At 47.1% G+C, this 19,628-nt stretch overlaps 1 protein-coding gene across 1 annotated transcript; it reads left to right on the forward strand.

Annotated features, from left to right (window-relative positions):
• Positions 1-15,750: 15,750 nt before the first annotated feature.
• On the forward strand, positions 15,751-18,466 carry GDF15 (growth differentiation factor 15). The gene is made up of 2 exons (XM_037504412.2): positions 15,751-16,042; positions 17,504-18,466. Exons 1-2 carry the CDS (start codon positions 15,760-15,762, stop codon positions 18,139-18,141), a joined length of 921 nt encoding a protein of 306 aa, XP_037360309.1. The 5' UTR covers positions 15,751-15,759; the 3' UTR covers positions 18,142-18,466.
• Positions 18,467-19,628: the final 1,162 nt, after the last annotated feature.

Here is a 19,628-nt window from a genome sequence, read left to right on the forward strand (position 1 = left end):
CTTCTCTCCCTGTTTTTCTCCCTGAGTCATTCATTTCCCTATTTCCCCTTCCCTTGTAAATAAACCTTTTATTAACCTTTTGTGTGTTCCTGCAGTTTAGCATTAATAAGTCCCCTTTGAATGTGCAGGTGAGGACCCACGGTCAGGCAACCGTTTTTTATCAGGGTTGCTCTGTAACAGGAGGATGGCCAACTCGGTTTCATTAGAGACTTCCCTGAGGTGGGGGAAAGGAGTATAGTGGGTGGCAGGGTTCTGTACAAGGGCATCAGTTCTCTTGGGAATGTTTCTATCTTTACCAGGGTGCTGGGTAGGTGGCTGATTTTTGTTTTATGACTGATACTTTTGAATGTACCTGAAATATTTCACAAATGACATATAAACCTGATGGGAGAAGGATTGGTTGATTCTTAGCAAATTAGTCATCAAGTTACCCACATGACCCAACAATGCCACTCTTTGGCATAGACCCAAAATAACAAAAAAGGGTGTTTAAACAAAGTTTGTACATACATGTTAAGAGCAGCACTATTCACAATCAACAAAACATAATAGTAATATTGTATGATTCCATTTATATGAAATATCCAGAACAAATAAATCCATAAAAACAGAAACTGGTGGATGAGGGGGTGAAGAAGTGACTGCTCATGTGGACTGGGTTGCTTTTCAGGTGATAGAATGTTCTGGAACTGATATCAGGGCCCTGCAATATGGATTGCAGGGCAAGGCTGGTGTTTTTCCACTGCTGCCTAAGCAGTGAGACCATTAGAAAAACATGGCTATTTTTACCCACCCTTGCCAAAAGTTGTTACCTGTGGTCAGCCCCTCCCTCTGGTCCAGCCTGCAGGTATTAACTAAGGTGAGGGATCCTAGAAGGGGATATAAGGCAGGGTAAGTGCCATCTAAGGATCCCTGCCCAGACTCCCCAAACACTCCAAGATGGCTGGACTCCGACTTCCGAACTCCTGCTGCCCTGCACCTGCCTCGGAAAGAAGAATCAAAAAGCACCAAAGGCCCTGGGCCTAGTGTCTCTCTGAGCTGTTTGTTGTTGGTCTGGGCCAAGGGCTCACAAAGAGTTGTTTATCGGATTGTCTGGCATCACCTCCCATTGCTGTTGTCTGTTGTTTGGTCTTAGTGTCAGGTGCTGTTCATCCTGACCTTCAAACTGCTACTCTCAGCAGCCCCACCTACAGCTGCCTCGAGTTCCAGGCCCTCATTGTTGAGATAGCGCCATCTTAGATGAGTGGCCTTTTGTTTGGGACCTCTGAACACTGTGGACACTATCTAGGGTGAAATAGTCCTCCACTTGTGGCCTTGGAAACTCCTTGTTTCCCCTCTTTGTTAAATAAATCCCATTGTTATTGTTCCTGAACCTGAGTGACCTTGCAATTGTGCGTGTAGGTAAAGAACCCACAGAGAGTGATCTGTCCTCTGTTGGGCACTGTATTTGAATGGTTATAATACCTTTATAGTCCTGTTTTAGAATTAGATATGAAACAGGGGTGCTCAGGGCGGGAGGCTAGATGGCAGGATGGTAAGCCACCCAACTGCCCAGGCCCCAAGACAAGAGAGCAAAAAGCCCCCAAAGGCCAAAACCATAAACAAGGGCTAATGCAATATAACACCCACACAATAGGAGTCTATGGGCTATAGTCAAACAAAGACCAGTGACCGATCAGAGGACAGGTCACTGTCTGTGGGTTCTCATCTGCACGCACAATCACAAAAGACCTCAGTCTCCAGGAACAACAACAATGGGGTTTATTTTACAAATGGGAAACAAAACTTACTATAGCCATAAATGGTGGCTATCTCACCCAAGAGTGCTCACCAGAAGTACAAGCAGAGTACAAGTCACCTGTGAACAGAGCTAGACTTCACTGGCCAGTAGTGGTGGTCACCACCAGTCACCAGGAGTGCTGGACAGCACCAGCCAGTAGTGATGGTTACTACTGGTCCCCCAGAGGGGTTGTCAGAGACACCAAGTGTTAACAGCTCTTTGTGAGTTGTTGGACACTACCAACAACAAATACCAGGTCCAGGGCCTTTGGTGCTCCTTTCAGGTGATGTCAGAGACAGGACCAAGGCCCAGTCTGACAGAGGTCTTTGGCTTCTCTTCCCTCCTCAGAGGTCAGCTGCTGGATGTTTCTTTTCTCCTTTCATCTTTCACCTTCTTCTTCTTTCTTCCAAGGCCAGGAATAGAGTCCTTCCCCTTCTTTCTTCAGAGGCTGGAACAGTCTGACTCTCAGTTCCCTCTGAACCTGGCTTATATCCTCTCAGGGTGCCAGCCCACAAGTCTGGTTGGACCATTTTTCAATCCTGTGGCTGATTTAGCACCAATCAGCTCATAGCTCTCACTTGATTGATCCACTCCACAATCCAGGAAGTACACAGAAAAGGGCATTTCCTGGGCTCTGAGGAGCAACTGCCACAACTGGCCTGTGGTGCAGCAACAGGGTGAGCGCTGACTGCTGCTGCTGCTGCCGGCCCCCACTGAGGAGGCCATTAGGTTCCCACAACAGATAGAGGTGTTGCACCATATCAGAAGTGTTCTAAATTTCACTGTTATTCTCTTTGACATGATTAAAACGATGTTATAATTTTACATGTATATTGCCACAATAAAACAATTACAAAATTTAAAATGAATAAAATAGTGTTTGCTCAAGAAGTAAACCCTGCCACGGATTGGGCACTTTTGGGGGTGTATTTACATGCCCACAGATAGCTTGAGTTTACCTTGATTCTGAAGAGGTGCTACATTTCCAAGTGAGGAAACTGCCCTTGACAAGGAATGATTTTAGGAAGTGAGGCTCTCATTTGCCTGTCACAGGTGGATATGAACCCACCGCCTGTAATGGATAGCTATGGGCCTAGGTTCACCTTCAAGTTCTTTAGTTCACATGGGGTCTAGAGTTGCCTGTGTGAGACCTTCTGACCTCAGGTCTTCTGAGTATGCTTTGTCTCCTGCCAGGAATGCTGTTCCCTCTACTCCTCTCATACTAGCAATTTCTTTTGCCACTCAAAAGGAGGTCTGGAACATAATAGATGTTAAAGAAGTATTTGGGGAAAGAATGAATGAGTGGATGAGTAGACGGGCTCTTTTAGAGCACTTCTTCTGTGAGGACGGGGAGAAAGAGTTGTGGATCCTCACTGCTGTGGCCTTTCAGGACTCAGGATATTGAAGCTGGAGACTGGCACAGAGAGGCAAGCCACCTGCCCAAGGTCACAGAGTCAGGAACTTGTCCTGGGTCTCCTGGTCGCCCTTCCCTCAGATGGGTTCTTCCCATAATGCCCAAGAAGTATCAACCACAGGCCGTCCCTGCTGTACACCCCGTCACATGTATGGTTAGCATGAGAAGGTAGCTAAAAATGCCGCTCCACAGTGTGCCTCTTGGGCCTAAAGGTTATTTTGAGAAAGTGCAGACACAAGAGAAACTCTGAAAAGAGAGTAGAAGACACCTTTCTGTAAAGAACAGACGTTTCCTTTTGCAAGAGGAACATCTCGGTACACTCTGCACCAAGAAGGGACCAAAGATTCTAAATCAGGAGAAAGTCTTATCAAAGGAGAAATCACATCTACAAGACAAATCTTACCCTATCCTTGCTCACCCTGCTCTTACTGGCGTCCCCTCTTTGCCCCCCTTTCTAATGGTTTTAGAAAGATGGTAACTCTTGTCTTCAGCTGAAGGTGGTCCTTACGGTGGTAGTTTGGGTCACCTTAAAGTTTTCCTGGGTCTCTCCCAAGTCCACCTGAGTCATGCACATTAAACTTCTGGTGCTCTTTTCTTGTCAGGTGGCCTCAGTCAAGAACTCAGAAGCCTCAGGGAATATTCCACCTCATTCCTTAGGACAAGCATGTCCCTTCTTGGAGTCTAAGAGGAAGAAGAAGAACACTGGGGGCTGCCCAGGGCCCCCACCTGAACATGGCTGCTGCTGGCCACATGGCATTGGCAAACACACCCCTTTGGTGTTCAGCACCTTCTCTGCAAAACAGCAATAACACACTCATCTGGTGGGTTTTATTTTCATTTATTTATTTATTTTGAAGATTTATTTATTCATTTATACAAGAACCGGGTTACAGGCCAGATGCGTGGGAGGTGAGACAGAGCAGGGAACAGAACAGGCAGACTAAGTGAAATACACTGCTGAGGGGAGCAGCGGGCAAGACAGGAGAGGTCTGCCGCACCATGTGGGACCTCGCCGGCCGGCTGGGATGGAACCAGCGCTGCAGAGGCTGCGGACATCTTCACAGTGCAGCACTCAACCACCTGCGCCACCGGGGAGACCCGGGTTTTATTTTTTTTATTTTTTTTAAAGATTTATTTATTTATACAAGATCCAGGTACAGGCCAGATGCGTGGGAGGGTGAGAGGATTCAAAAGAGAAAGAACGTGGAACAGAACAGGCAGACTGATGAAATACACTGCTGAGGGGAGCAGCAGGTGAGACAGGAGAGGTCTGCTTCGCCATGTGGGATTCTCGCCAGCGGGCAGGGGTCTAACCCGTGCTGCAGAGCCTGCAGACAGCTTCACAGTGTGGCACTCAACTCCCTGTGCCATCAGGGAGGGCCCCGGGTTTTGGTTTTTTTTTTTAAGATTTATTTATTTATGCATACAAGAGCCGGGGTACAGGCCAGAGATGCGGGGGGTGAGAGGATCCACCAGAGACAGAGTGGGGAACGAACAGGCAGACTGACTGAAACACACTGCTGGGGGAAGCAGCGGGCAAGACGGAGAGGTCTGCTGTGCCATGTGGGTTTCTCCCTGGCTGGCCAGGGATCGAACTCACGCTGTAGAGGCTATGTATTGCTTCATAGTGCAGTGCTTAAACCCTTGCGCCACCCGGGAGGCCCTCATCTGTTGGGTTTTAGAAAGATGGTATCTTAGGGCCTCCCCCGTGGCCCAGTGGGTTGAGAGCAGTGCTGTGAAGCTGTCCACAGCCTCTGCAGTGCCGATTCGATTCCCTGCCTGCCAGGAAGACACCCACATGACGCCGCAGACCTCTCCTATCTTGCCTGCTGCTCTCCTCAGCAGTGTTTTCAGTCAGTCTGCCTGTTCTGCTCCCCACTCTGTCTCTGGTGAATCCTCTCATCCTCCCGCCCCGCTGGCCTGTACCCCAGTTCTTGTATAAATAAATAAAAATTTTAAAAAAAGATGGTGTCTTAAGCGCCTTACACATAGTAGCAGCTCCCAAATTTTCCCCTAGTATTATCCCTTTGCTCCCCATTTTACAGCAGAATTGGCATCCCCTCCCACCACCTTTCACCTGTTACTGGGTGTCCACTGGGTATTCATGAGCATGTCTTGCTATGAGGATCTGATCTCCTAACCCTCAGGTAGCTTGTTTGTGACTGTGACCTTATTTGGGAAAAGGCAAAATAAAATTCAGTGGGTAAAGTTGAAGATCTAATTGATTTTATTTTACAATTCATGAGTCTTGCAATATCCCAACCAGCAAGTAGTAAGGAACTCCAACAATCTGTGCAAAATGGAAGGCTTTTTTTTTTAATTTTTATATATTTTTTAAAGATTTATTTATTTATGCATACAAGAACTGAGGTATAGGCCTGAGGTGCAAGAGGTGAGAGGATTCACTGGAGACAGAGTGGGGAACAGAACAGGCAGACTGACTGAAGTACACTGCTGAGGGGAGCAGCGGGTGAGTCAGGAAAGGTCTGCTGCACCGTGGGGGTAGCTCCCTGGCTGAGAATGGAACTTGTGCTGCAGAAGTTGTGGACAGCTTCACAGCGCTGTGCTTAACCCGTTGCGCCACCAGGGAGGCCCAAAATGGAAGGTTTTTATAGGCAGAGAGAGGGTGAAGGAAGAGGGAATTGTTTTAGGCGGGGTCACCTTCATTTAGGGGACAGAAGCGGGTATTTCAGGCAGATTATCTCATTGGTACTAATCAGAAGATTGCTGCTTCCCTGTGTTAAAGGTTACATTCCTGAGAGGCTGAAGCTGCAGTTAAGTTAGGTATTAAATCTCGGTGTGCTGATGCAGTGCTTAGCAAAAGTGACTCTATTTGGGAACTGTTGTCTCTTTTTCTATCTTTCTTTTTATTTTAAAGATTTCTTTATTTATGGGTACAAGAACAGTGGTATAGGCCAGAGGGTGAGAGGATTCACCAGAGACAGAGTTCGGAGCACAAAACAGGCAGACTGACTGAAATACACTGCTGAGGGGAGCAGCGGGCAAGTCAGGAGAGGTCTGCTGTGCCATGTGGGTAACTCCCTGGCTGGGGATCAAATTGTGCTGCAGAGGCTGCGGATAGCTTCATAGCGCTATGCTTATTCCCTTGTACCACCAGGGAGGCCCTGTTGTCTCTTTTTCTAAAGAGTCTTTGCAGGTGTAATTAAGTTAAGGATCTTGAAATGAGATCATTGTGGGTATAGAATGCACCCTCACTCTAATGACAAGTATCCTTAGAGAAGAAAGGAGGAAGAGGACACAGCCACACGAAGGTGAGACACAGGTTGGAATAATACAGCCAAAGCCAAGGACACCAGGGGCCACTAGACCCTTCGCTGGGAGCATGGTCTTCTGATCCTTCATTTCAAACTTCTGGCCTCCACAACGCTGATGAAGTTTCTGTTGCTTTAAGTAACCCAGATGGCAGCCATGGGAAACTAATATAGTGACCATGAGGCTTGATCCTTGACAAGGTGCTGGCTTGGGGGTGGGGCACAGAGCCAGATAGACCATACCTTCCAGCCCTGCACAGTCAAGATGAGGCCCAAGGAAGGTACCGTACCCTGAGGGAACCTGGGAGAGCAGAAAAGTATATTGGAGCATGGTGCATCAAACCTGCCATTTAAGAGAGAGGTAGGAGTTAGCCAGAAGCCAGCTCTGGCTGAAGCTGAGAGGGTACTACCCAACAATCTAGAATAATTGTGGTTATCAGTTCTAAAATATTGGGATGATAGCTTAAACCAAAACTCACCTACTCAGTGCTGCTCTATAAGGGGATGGTCCTAATAAACTGAGGTTCAGAGAAATAATGCTTCCCAAATCTATACGATGTCTCAAGGATTGAGCCAGAATTTCAACACAGGACTGGCTGGGGAGCCCCCAGATGCCACAGGCACCTATTGGCCCCAGGGGCAGTTCATGTGGTATGATAGCAATTCTCCTTGTCTTGTAAACTCCTAGGAGATTTTTATTTATTTATTTATTTATTTAAATTTTATTTTTATATTCCCCATACAATTACAACCCCCTTATTTTGACCCCAATCCCTCCTTTCCCCACCCCCACCTCTCCATAGAGTGTCTCTGGTTCATAGTTGTTTGTTGACTTTGATATTTTCTTTCTTATAGTTATTCATTTTTCTGGTCCAGTTTTAGGTTTTCTAGATTCCTGCTATGAGTGAGACCATCCGGTATTTTTCTTTTTCTTTCTGGCTTATTTCACTGAGCACGATCCCTTCCAGCGCCATCCATGTTGCTGCAAATTGCATGTGTTTATCTTTTTTGAACGCTGAGTAATATTCCATGGTGTATATGTACCACATCTTCTTGATCCAGTCATCTATTTTTGGGCATTTGGGTTGTTTCCAAAGCTTAGCTATTGTAAACAGTGCTGCTATAAACATAGGGGTGCAGGTGCTCTTTGGAATTGATGTTTCTGTGTCCTTTGGGTAAATACCTAGGAGTGGAATTGCTGGATCATATGGAAGCTCTATGTTTAGAAGGTCAAGAAATCTCCACGCAGCTCTCCATAGTGGTTGGACCAGTTTGCACTCCCACCAACAGTGCAGGAGAGTTCCTTTTTCTCCACAACCTCGAAAACATTCGCTGTTGCTAGTTTTTTTAATATGTGCCATTCTCACTGGTGTGAGATGGTATCTCATGGTAGTTTTGATTTGCATTTCCCTGATTACAAGTGATGTTGAACATTTTTTCATATGCATGTTGGCCATTTGCATTTCCTCTTCAGAGGTTTCTTTTTAGCTCTTCTGCCCATTTTTTGACTGGATTATTTTCTTTGTTGTTGTTGAGTCTCATCAGCTCTTTGCAGATTTTTGTGATCAGTCCTTTATCATTAGTGTTGTGCGCAAAAATGTTCTCCCAGTCCGTGGGGTTTCTCTTTGTTTTTGTTATTGTCTCTTTTGCTGTGCAGAAGCTCTTTAATTTGATGTAGTCCCAGCTGTTGATCTTTGCCTTCACTATCACTGCTTTGGGTGATGTGTCTGTAAAGATGTCTTTGATGTGAATATCACGTAGTGTTTCGCCTATATTTCCTTCTATGTATTTTATGGTTTCAGGTCTTATGTCTAGTTCTTTAATCCATTTTGAGTTGATTTTTGTGCATGGTGTTAGGTAGTAGTCAAGCTTCATTCTTTTGCATGTAGCGACCCAGTTTTCCAGCAACATTTATTGAACAAATTTTTGCTCCAATGCATATTCTTTGCTCCTTTGTCAAAGATTAGTTGACCATAAATCTGTGGGTTTATTTCTGGATTTTCTATTTGATTCCATTGGTCTGTGTGTCTGTTCTTGTTCCAATATCATGCGGTTTTGTTTTTTTTTTGTTTGTTTTTTTTTTTTATAGAGGCATGTTTTATTTATTTATTTATTTGTTTGTTTGTTTTGTTTATACATGCACTGGGTACAGTCAGAAGCACGGGAGGGTGAGAGAATTCACCAGAGCCAGAGCGGGGAGCAGAGCAGGCAGAAGGACCGAAGTACACTGCTGAGGGGAGCAGCGGGCGGCAGGAGAGGTCTGCGTGCCATGTGGGACCCTCCTCCGGTGGCCGGGGAGCAGCCGGGGATCGAACCAGCGCCGCAGAGGCCGCGGGCAGCTTCGCAACCCAGCGCTCAACCGCTGCGCCACCAGGGAGGCCCCAATATCATGCGGTTTTGATGATTATGGCTTTCTAGTATAGTTTGAAGTCTGGGAGTGTGATGCCTCCATTCCCTTTTTTTTTTTTTTTTTTTTTTTTTTTTAGGAGAGCTTTGGCTTTTTTTTAGGAGAGCTTTTCAGGGTTTTTGGTGATTCCATATGAATTTCATCAATAATTGTTCTATTTCTTTGAAGAATGACATTGAAATTTTGATTGGAATAGCATTGAATCTGTATATTGCTTTTGGTAGGATGGACATTTTAATAATGTTTATTCTTCCAATCCTTGAGCAGGGGATGTCTTTCCATTTCTTTGTGTCTTCTTCTATTTCTTTTTCTTTTTTTTTTTTTTTAAGATTTATTTATTGATTTATTTATGCAAGCACTGGGTACAGTCAGAGGTGCGGGAGGGTGAGAGAATTCACCAGAGCCAGAGCGGGGAGCAGAGCAGGCAGAAGGACTGAAGCACGGGCGAGAGGAGAGGTCTGCGCGCCATGTGGGACACTCCTCCGGTGGCCGGGGAGCAGCCGGGGGTCGAACCGGCGCTGCAGAGGCCGCGGGCAGCTTCGCAACCCAGCGCTCAACCGCTGCGCCACCGGGGAGGCCCTTCTTCTATTTCTTTTAACAGTGTTTTATAGTTTTCTTTGTATAGGTCCTTTACCTCTTTTGTTAGATTTATTCCAAAGTATTTGATTTTTTTTTTGTTTCGATAATAAAAGGGATTTTTTTTTTATTTCTTCTTCAGATTTATTGCTTGTGTATAGGAAGGCTACTGACTTTTGCGTGTTGATTTTGTATCCTGCCACTTTACTGAACTGATTGATAAGTTGAATTAGTTTTTCTGTGGAGTTTTTGGGGTTCTCTATGTATATTATCATATCATCTGCAAAGAGTGATAGTTTGACTTCTTCTTTTCCTATTTGGATTCCTTGTATGTCTTTCTCTTGTCTTATTGCTCTGGCTAGGACTTCCAGTATTATATGGAAAAGCAGTGGTGAGAGTGGACATCCTTGTCTTGTCCCAGATCTTAATGGAATTGCTTTCAGCTTTTCACCATTGAGAATGATACTGGCTGTTGGCTTGTCATATACGGCCTTTATGATGTTGAGGTATGTTCCTTGTATCCCAAGAATTTCAAGGGCTTTTATCATGAATGGGTGTTGCACTTTGTCGAAAGCTTTCTCAGCATCTATTGATATTATCATATGGTTTTTATATTTCTTTTTGTTGATGTGTTGGATAACGTTGATTGATTTTCGGATGTTGAACCATCCTTGTGTCCCTGGAATGAATCCTACTTGGTCGTGGTGAATTATCTTATGGATACATTGTTGGATTCTGATAGCTAAAATTTTATTGAGGATTTTTGCATCAGTGTTCATTAGCAAGATTGGCCTGTAGTTTTCTTTTTTGGCCTGTGTTGTCCTTGTTCGGTTTTGGTATTAGTGTAATGTTGGCTTCATAGAACGTGTTTGGTATTATCCCTTCCTTCTCAATTTTTTGGAAGAGTTTGTGAAGGATAGGCACTAATTCGTCTCTGAATGTTTGGTAGAATTCATTTGTAAATCCATCAGGTCCTGGGCTTTTGTTTTGGGGAAGGTTTTTGATTACCATTTCAATTTCGCTGCTTGTAATTGGTCTGTTTAGGTGTTCTATTTCTTCTTTATCTAGCTTTGGGTGATTGTAGAGTTGTAGGAATTTGTCCATCTCCTCTAGATTGTTGAACTTGTTTTCATATAACTGTTCATAGTAGTTACTGATTATTCTTTTGATTTCTGCTGTGTCCGTTGTGATTTCTCCTCTTTCATTTGTGATCCTGTTTTTTTGTGCTTTCTCCCTTTTTTCCTTTGTGAGCCTGGCTAGGGGTTTGTCTATTTTATTTATTTTTTTGAAGAACCAGCTCTTGGTTTCATTGATCTTTTGGATTGTTTTTTTAGTTTCTATTTCGTTTATTTCTGCTTTGGTTTTTATTATTTCTTTTCTTCTACTGGTTTTGGGGTTTTTTTGTTGTTCTTTTTCTAGATCTTTGAGCTTCAAGATTAGGTTGTTTCTTTGAGTTCTTTCTTGTTTCTTGATGTGAGCCTCTATTGCTATATATTTTCCTCTTATTACTGCTTTTGCTGCAGCCCATATATTTAGGAAATTGGTATCCTCATTGTCATTAAATTCAAAGAATTTTTTAATTTCTTCTTTGATCTCATTAGTCCAGTGGTCTTCCAGTAGTGTGGGTTTCAATCTCCATGAGGTAGGAGAGTTCCTTGCCTTCTTTTTATGGTTTATTTCTAGTTTGATGCCTTCATGGTCAGAAAAGATGCTTGGTATGATTTCAATCTTGGTGTATCTGTTGATGTTTGTCTTGGGTCCCAGTATGTGATCAATCCTGGAGAATGATCCGTGTGCTCTTGAGAAAAATGTGTACTCAGATTTGTTTGGGTTTAGTGTTCTGTAGATGTCTGTTAAGCCCAAGCGCTCTAGACCCTTATTTAGAGCTTTAGTGTCTTTACTTATTTTTTGTCTCATTGATCTATCCATTGCTGATAGTGGTGTGTTGAAGTCTCCCACTACGTATGTTTTCTCTGATGTCTGTTTTCAAAGATGATAATAGTCGTCTGCTATATTTTGGTGCTCCTTTGTTTGGTGAATATATGTTAATGAGTGTTATTTCTTCTTGAAGTATTGTCCCCTTGATCATAATGTAGTGACTGTTGGGGTCTCTTTTTACCTTTTTGAGTTTGAAATCTGTTTTATCTGATATAAGTATAGCTGTTCCTGCTTTCTTTTTTGGTCCATTTGCTTGTAGGATTGTTTTCCATCCTTTAACTTTGAGTCGATTTTTATCTTTTGTAGCTAAATGCGTTTCCTGGAGACAGCAAAAGGTTGGGTTTTGTTTCTTAATCCAGCCTGCGACTCTGTGTCTTTTTATTGAAGAGTTTAGTCCATTTACATTTAGAGTTAATATTGATATGTTAGCATCTGTATTTGCCATTGTGTTTGTCTTTCCTTTGATTTTATTTATTTATTCTTTTTTTTTTTTTTTTTTTTTTTTTAAAGATTTATTTATTTTTATACAAGAACCGGGGTACAGACCAGATACACGGGAAGGTGAGAGGATTCACCAGAGACAGAGCGGGGACAGAACAGGCAGACTGACGAAATACACTGCTGAGGGGAGCAGCGGGTGAGTCAGGAGAGGTCTGCCGCGCCATGTGGGACCCTCACCCGCAGGCTGGGATCGAACCGGCACCGCCGAGGCTGCGGGCAGCTTCACAGAGCGGCGCTCAACCACCTGCGCCACCAGGGGAGGCCCTATTTATTTATTCTTTCAGTAACTTTTTTTGGCCTTCTTTCATTGTTATTTGTCCCTCTGAGGTTCTGGCTTTAGGACTCCTTGTAGTATTTTTTGGAGTGGGGGTTTAGTCGTAATGAAATTCTAGAGTTTTTGTTTGTCTGGGAAGGTCCTTATTCTTTCTTCATAGAGGAAGGAGAGCTTTGCAGGATAGAGTATTCTTGGTTGGCATCTGTTTTCTTGGAGTCTGTTAACTATGTCCCTCCACTCTCCCTAGGAGATTTTTAAATGATCTGCTTTTCTCCTCTCCCAGATCTCCCACTGGGACCTTGCTTGCCTCACATAATGAGAGCAAACAATAAAAGTGGGTTTGTGTGTTTTCATGTGTGCTGTGTGTGTCTGATATGGTGTCTGTGACCAAGAGCAGGTGGAGAGGAGAAATTCAGGGAAGTGGAGGGAACAGCCTGACCCCTACATCCATACTCTGTTTAACCTCTGCCCTGGATAGGCCTCCTGGGACCCGGGAAAGCTGCCAGAGAGGATCAGGGTGCTGGCCCCATGAGCTCACGACTGGCTGTCTGCCTGCAGCCTGCCCACTGCTCCTCAAAACTTGGCCACTCGTCTGGTCATGAAGTCATAGGCTATAGATGTTGCCAAGGGGAGACAGATGGGGCTGGTGCCAGCATTCCAGAATTTGGTGAAGTGGAAACTGCCATGGAGATAACATTTCCTTTCCCTGGGGATCTCCCAGGCACCCATTGCTACATTCCCTTGAGAAGTTCCAGGAATAAAATGAGCTAATTATTAGTTTTGCTCATAAAGTGACAGATGTCCACTCAGGACCTGGCCACTCCAATCCATGATATGCACGATGGAATATTATATGGCAAGGGAAAAGCCCAACCTGGAGGGAAGAGAGCAAAAAACACAGTAACCCTCAGACACGGTGTCCATGGAAAGAGGCTGACAGAATGGAGGAGTGGCTGAGTGGTTCTGTTGAGAGCACACTGGAAATAGGCGAACTCTTCCATGGTGACAGAGGTGGGAACAGCTAATTACCCAGGACTAAGGAGAGTGATGGGGCAGCTGCTGGATGTTCCTGGGTCTGGGAATATTTTGGAACCTCATCCAGGAAGTGGTCCCACAGGAAACATCCTTGTGAAATATTGAGCTGAATATCTAAGATTAGTCCATTTTGACTAATGTAAGTTACATCTCAAAAAAAAGTTAAAAAAAATAAAAGGCAAAATTTATGAAAAATAGTCTGGTGATTCTTTGAAAAGTTAAATATAAAATGACTGTGTGACCCAGACATTTGCTTCTGGGTATATTCCTACAACACTCAAAAACAGGTCCTCAAAACTTTGTACATGAATGTTCACAGCAGCACTATTTTCTCAATCACCAAAAAAGTGGAAATAGTCCAAATGTTCATCAGTGGAACAACAGAAGAACTTGTGGTCGTTTCACACAGGGGAGTATCACTCAGCCATGAAGTGGAGTGAAGCCCTGACACCCCACAACATGGATGAGCATGAGCCATGATGCCAAGCAAGAGACCAAGCACAAAGGGCCACACACTGCGTGATGCATTTACATGTGAGATATTGTGATGTAATAAATAAATATTTGTAGTGAATGTAATAAATAATAAAATTAATGTAATAAATATTTGTAATAAATAATATTTGATGTAATAAATATTTATGATAAATATTTGTCATAAAATAAATATTTTATGACAAGAGCTCATAAAAGCCTTGGGATTTCCCATGTGTTGAGAGTGATTGATAAAGGTGGCTTTTGTGACGTGAGTGGGGTGACTTCTGGAAGCACCTAAGGGTGGGGACCGGTTACCTGGAAAACCAATGATATGATTAGAGGGTTGGAGTTTCCAGTCCCATTCATGACGGCTGGAGAGGTGATCTGGAGATTAAATCAATCTCCAACGGTTAGTGAGTTAACCAACATGCCAATGTAATGAAGACTCCATAAAAACCCAGAACAGGGCCTCCCCGGTGGCGCAGCGGTTGAGCGCTGGGTTGCGAAGCTGCCCGTGGCCTCTGCAGCGCCAGTTCAATCCCCGGCTGCTCCCAGGCCACCGGAGGAGGGTCCCACATGGCGCACAGACCTCTCCTGCCGCCCGCTGCTCCCCTCAGCAGTGTACTTCGGTCCTTCTGCCTGCTCTGCTCCCTGCTCCGGCTCTGGTGAATTCTCTCACCCTCCAGCGCTTCTGACTGTACCCAGTGCTTGTATAAACAAGCAAAACAAACAAATAAATAAATAAACATGCCTCTATTAAAAAAAAAAAAAAAAAAAAAACAACCCAGAACAGAGGGTCTCCCTGGTGGCGCAGGGGTTAAAGGCAGCACTATCATTTATCGCCAGCCACTGCAGCACGGGTTCAAGCCCCAGTCAGGGAGGTGACCCACATGGTGCAGCAGACCTCTCCTATCTTGCCTGATGCTCCCCTTGGCAGTGCATTTCAGTGGATCTGCCTGTTCTGTTGTCTCTGGTGAGTCCTCTCACCCCCCCACCCCCGGCACCTCTGGGCTGCCCCCCAGTTCTTGTACGCATTTTTTTAAAGAATCTTAAAAAAAAAAAAAAACACCTCAGGACAGAATTTGGAAGAAAGCTGGCTTGGTGAATGCAAGGAGATGTGCAGAGATCATGTGCTCTGCCTCGCTGGTGACTTGTATCCTTCAATAGCCTTTGTAATGAATCAGTAACCCAGCAAGTAAAAGTTTCCTGAATTCTGTGAGTTGCTTTAGCAAATTTTTGAACCTGGGGAGGGGACATGGACCTCCAAAATGCAGCTGGTGGGTCAGAAACAGATGACAACCTGGACTTGCAAGTGGCACCTCAAGGGAGAAGAGGGATAGTCTAACAGAACTGAGCCTTCGACTTGTGGTTGGGACTGAGCTGAATTGTAGGTGTTGGACAATTGTTGGCATGGGAAACCCCCCAACACTGGAAATTGGGTGCAGAATATTTATATGAAATGTCCAGAACAGGCAAATCCACAGGTAGAAAGCAGATCAGTGGTTGTCAGGGGTTCCGGGAGGCAGGTGGGACGTGAACGCTCAAGGGGTGGGGGTCTCCTTATGGGGTGATGAAATGTTCTGAAATTATATAGAGGTGATGGTTGCACAATGTTGTTGCACAACTTGCCCAAAGTTGCACTTTCTGGCTCTTTCTCCCCTGCTTCCTTTGTTTTTATCTTCAGCCTTTGATCCTAAGTAGAGAAGGCATCCCACCAGGGAAGAAATCCCGCCACCTTTAAAGTCTTGTTACGAAATTAGCAGGTAGTAATGAATCTTTAGGATCAAATCATTCTTCCCACTAGCCCTCTGAGCTGGGACAAAGTCTCCATTTCACAGAAGAGACTACTGGGCGCAGACAGGCTCCTGGAGCGGGGGAGTGTCCCCAGCTTCCACAGGAACACCCCCTCCGCAGTGCCTCTCAAAAACGCAGCTGAAGCCCCTACCAGCTGTGGTCCCTGCAGTGTTTACTCTGCACCCACGCAGCCGGGTCCAGGTAGGCGGGGCTGGACAAAGTCCTGGGACTATAAAGGCCTGTCCAGCAGAGCCGGGGTCAGTCCCTGCTCTGAGTGTAACGAGCACGCTCATGCCCGGGCAGGACCTGACACCGCCGCACCGCTCTCCAATGCTCACGACGCTGCTGGTGCTCTCCAGGCTCTGGGCTGGACATGCCCTCTCTCTGGCCCAGCAGCCACTCTCCGGCCTCCCAAGCTCTTCTGACTTGCCCTTCAGTCTGAATGTCTCTAGATTTCAGGAGCTGCGGAAGGGCTATGAACACCTGCAGAGCAGACTTCAGGAGAACCAGGACTGGGTAGACTGGAGCTCCGAGCTGGTCCCGGCCGCTCAAGTCAGGATACTCATCCCAAAGCGTAAGTGAAATCTGGGAGACCCTGGTTCCCCTAGGCTGCTCCCATCATGTACCCAGTGACTTTATCATAGAAGCCCAAGCCTGCCCCTGAGCCTCGGTTTCCCCATCTGTGACCCTAGCAAGAAAGCCCCCCTTCCGTGGTGATGGGGGAACTTGCAGCCAGTTTGTGTCATAGGCACCAGGCCAGGCTAAGCCAGCCTGAGGTGGTACAGACCCTCTCCAGGGGCCAGTGCAGAAGCAGGTTCTGAGATGCCAGCGATTCTCTTGAAGGCTCACAGAGCCTAGAGGACCCAGAGACAAGATCTGGCAGAAGGACAGGTCCTTGCTCCGGGATGTAGGGGTCTGTGTTTGGGGGGGCTAACCAGGAGGACAGTAGAGGGGGAAAGGGAGGAAGGAGGCGGGGACAGGGCTGTGTGCTGCGCAGAGCCTGCCCCGCGGCTGGTTCCGAATCTGATGCAATCGAGCGCTAAGATTCCGCTCCAGTCCCACCAGGCGGTTGTCTTAGGGAGGGGAATGTTTTCGTGTCCACCTTTCAGGCTACAGGGGTAGGCACGGGTGTGTGTCGGGGGGTGGGGGTTGGTGGTGGTGGTGGTGAAGAGCTGGGCTTCACAGGGAACGGGGAGGGGCTGGGGAAGGGTGTCTGACCAGAAGGGAGCCCTCTTAGCCTGTCTAACCCCGATTTTGCTGTGACACTCCCAGCCTGGGGACTGCATTGAGGGCACTCAAGCCCCTGTTCCCCCAACACCTATACCAGCCTGGGGGCTGGGGGCGGGGGGTGGGTAGTCTAAGAACCTAGGAAGCCTGGCCTTCTTCATTTCTCATATGGAAATGGAGACTCTGAGATTTGAAGACAGAGTAACTGGCTGCTGTAGCCCGTGGCACTGAGTAGGCTTGATTTTTTTTTTTTAAAGATTTATTTATTTATGCATACAAGAACTGGGGTACAGGCCAGAGGTGGGGGGGGGTGAGAGGATTCACCAGAGACAGAGTGGGGAGCAGAACAGGCAGACAGACTGAAATACACTGCTGAGGGTAGCAGGGGGTGAGACAGGAGAGGTCTGCTGTGCCATGTGGGTCACCTCCCTGGCTGGGGATTGAACCCGTGCTGCAGTAGCTGGGGATTGCTTCATATAGTGCTGATACTTAACCCGTTGCACCACCAGGAAGGCCCTGAGTAGGCTTTCAGTAAGAGGTTTTTGACTGCCAGTGGAGGCAGAGCCAGCATTGAAACCCCAGTCTTTCTAAATATCGGATCTACACTCATTCCTGCAAACATTTACTAAGCATCTACTGTGTGCTATGCAGGCTGGGAAAATGTGCGGCCGGCCATGTTGAGATTTAGGGAAGCGTGTGCCTGCTAGGGTGAGCAGCATGTGCAAAGGCCCCGGAGAGGAAATGGGTGCCTCTTCCCCCAGCCCACGAAGTGACTGGCTCTCCTCTCTCTCCCCTCCATCCCCTGCAGTACAACTTGGGCCAGGCAGCGACCTGCATCTGCGCATCCCCAAGGCCGCCTTGTCTGAGGGGTTCCCCAAAGCCTCCCGCCTGCATCGCGCCCTGTTCCGACTGTCCCCGACGGCGCCTAATTCATGGGACGTGACGCGTCCACTGCGGCGTCAGCTCAGCCTTGGCAAGGTGCCCACACTCCGTCTGCGATCTTCTCGGCTAGCCGCCCAGGGGCGGGTGATGGCGTCTTCTGCACAGCCCCAGTTGGAGCTGCAGTGGCTGACAGCCGCCGCCAGGGAGCGCCGCAGCGCGTACGCGCGAACCTCGGACGGCTGCCCGCTCGGGGAGGGGCGCTGCTGCGGCCTGCGGAGCCTGCGCGCGTCGCTGAAGGACCTGGGCTGGGCCGAATGGGTGATGGCGCCCCGCGAGGTGGACGTGCGCATCTGCGTCGGCGCCTGCCCCAGCCAGTTCCGCTCAGCCAACATGCACGCGCAGATGCAGGCGCGTCTTCACCGCCTGAACCCCGAGGCCGCGCCCGCGCCCTGCTGCGTGCCCGCCAGCTACGAGCCGGTGGTGCTTATGCACCGGGATAGCGACGGCCGCGTGGCGCTCACGCCCTACGACGACCTCGTTGCCAAGGACTGCCACTGCGCTTGAGGCCCCTCAGCCGTCCCTCATGGGTGTGTGCAGAGAGGTCACCTCATTCTCCTGTGCGTGCAGAATGGGCTCTTAGAAACTGAATACCCGATCCATAACCACTCCTGCCCCAAACTCTGTATTTATAGGTTTGTATTTATTATTAATTTATTGGGGTGGTATGCCTGGGAACTGGAGGACTGAGGAAAAGGCTGGTCTGATGATGCGCATTTACTTAAAACTCTGGGAATAAAAATGAAACTGCTTAACCCAGTCCCTGTGGTGTCCAGGACGGGGCGTGACCTTGGGACGAACCCTCACTTCCTTGGTCAGGGTTCCCTTTGGAAACGTGGAATGGGATGAGTGGAGGGGTCGGGAATGGGTGTTGGGCGTTCTTGTGTTGCTCTGCAATGGAATGACCCTCCTGACACCAGTGGGTCTGAAGGGCAGCCTGGGATATCTCTCTCTGAGCGTCTCTAGCTCTGTTTCTTAGACCCTCTGGATCTCGGTCTCCACCTGTCTCATCTCTGTTCTCTTGTTTCTGGCACTGTCTGTGTCACCAACCTGTTGTCTCCCAGCACTGGAGTTACCTTTCCAAACACAGGCAACCCAGAGCTATACATGTCTGCAATCAAGCACACTGTGTATGATGCTGCCCCCAAACTAGAAGAGTTGGGCCTTCCCGGTGGCGCAGCGGTTGAGTGCGGGGCTGCGAAGCTGCCCGCAGCCTCTGCAGCGCGGGTTCGCTTCCCGGCCCCCCGGGGAGGGTCCCACATGACGCGCAGACCTCTCCTGCTGTGCCCACTGCTCCCCTCAGCAGTGTATTTCGTTGGTCTGTCTGTTCTGTTCCCTGCTCTGGCTCTGGTGAATCCTCTCACCCTCCCGTGCTTCTGACTGTACCCAGTGCTTGTATAAATAAATAAATTAAAAAAAAAAAACAACCAAACTAGAAGAGTTGCATCACCCCGCCTGTTTGTGGCACTTCTCTTCTTGTTAATGATGCCTCCCCCTTTCATATAGGGAGAGCAGGGAGAAAATAAGTCGTGTAGAACATTTTTTATGCACACATCACCCAAGTTATATATTCTTCCTTTAATCATCTTGGAATCACTGAGATGAGCCACATCCAGCCCCCTCCCCACACCCACTCGCCTGTCCCCCCTTGAAAACTGTCATGGGGGTCTGGAGTAGCTCTTTCCAGTGTCAAGTGAGGTATCCCTTGTGAATGCTGCCACCCAGAGGCAGACCAGAATGGCTGCAGGTGTCCTTGAATGTGTTCAGTGATGCCTGCTCTGTGCCATGCCCTGAGTGAGCACTGAACAGAAGTAACAGGACAGGCAAAACCCACCCAACTAGCGCTCCATTAAATGAGGAAGACAATACAGAGATAAATTATAAGAAAGTGGTCCATTGCCGTAAGAATTGTGCCATGGAGCCACCACAGGCAGTGTATTATGAATTAATGAATGGTAGATGGGGGTAATGAGGAGAGGATGTCTAAACTGAGA

This window comes from Talpa occidentalis, unplaced genomic scaffold, assembly GCF_014898055.3.
Source record: "Talpa occidentalis isolate TD23 unplaced genomic scaffold, MPIMG_talOcc4v2.1 talOcc4.12, whole genome shotgun sequence".
NCBI lineage: Eukaryota > Metazoa > Chordata > Mammalia > Eulipotyphla > Talpidae > Talpa > Talpa occidentalis.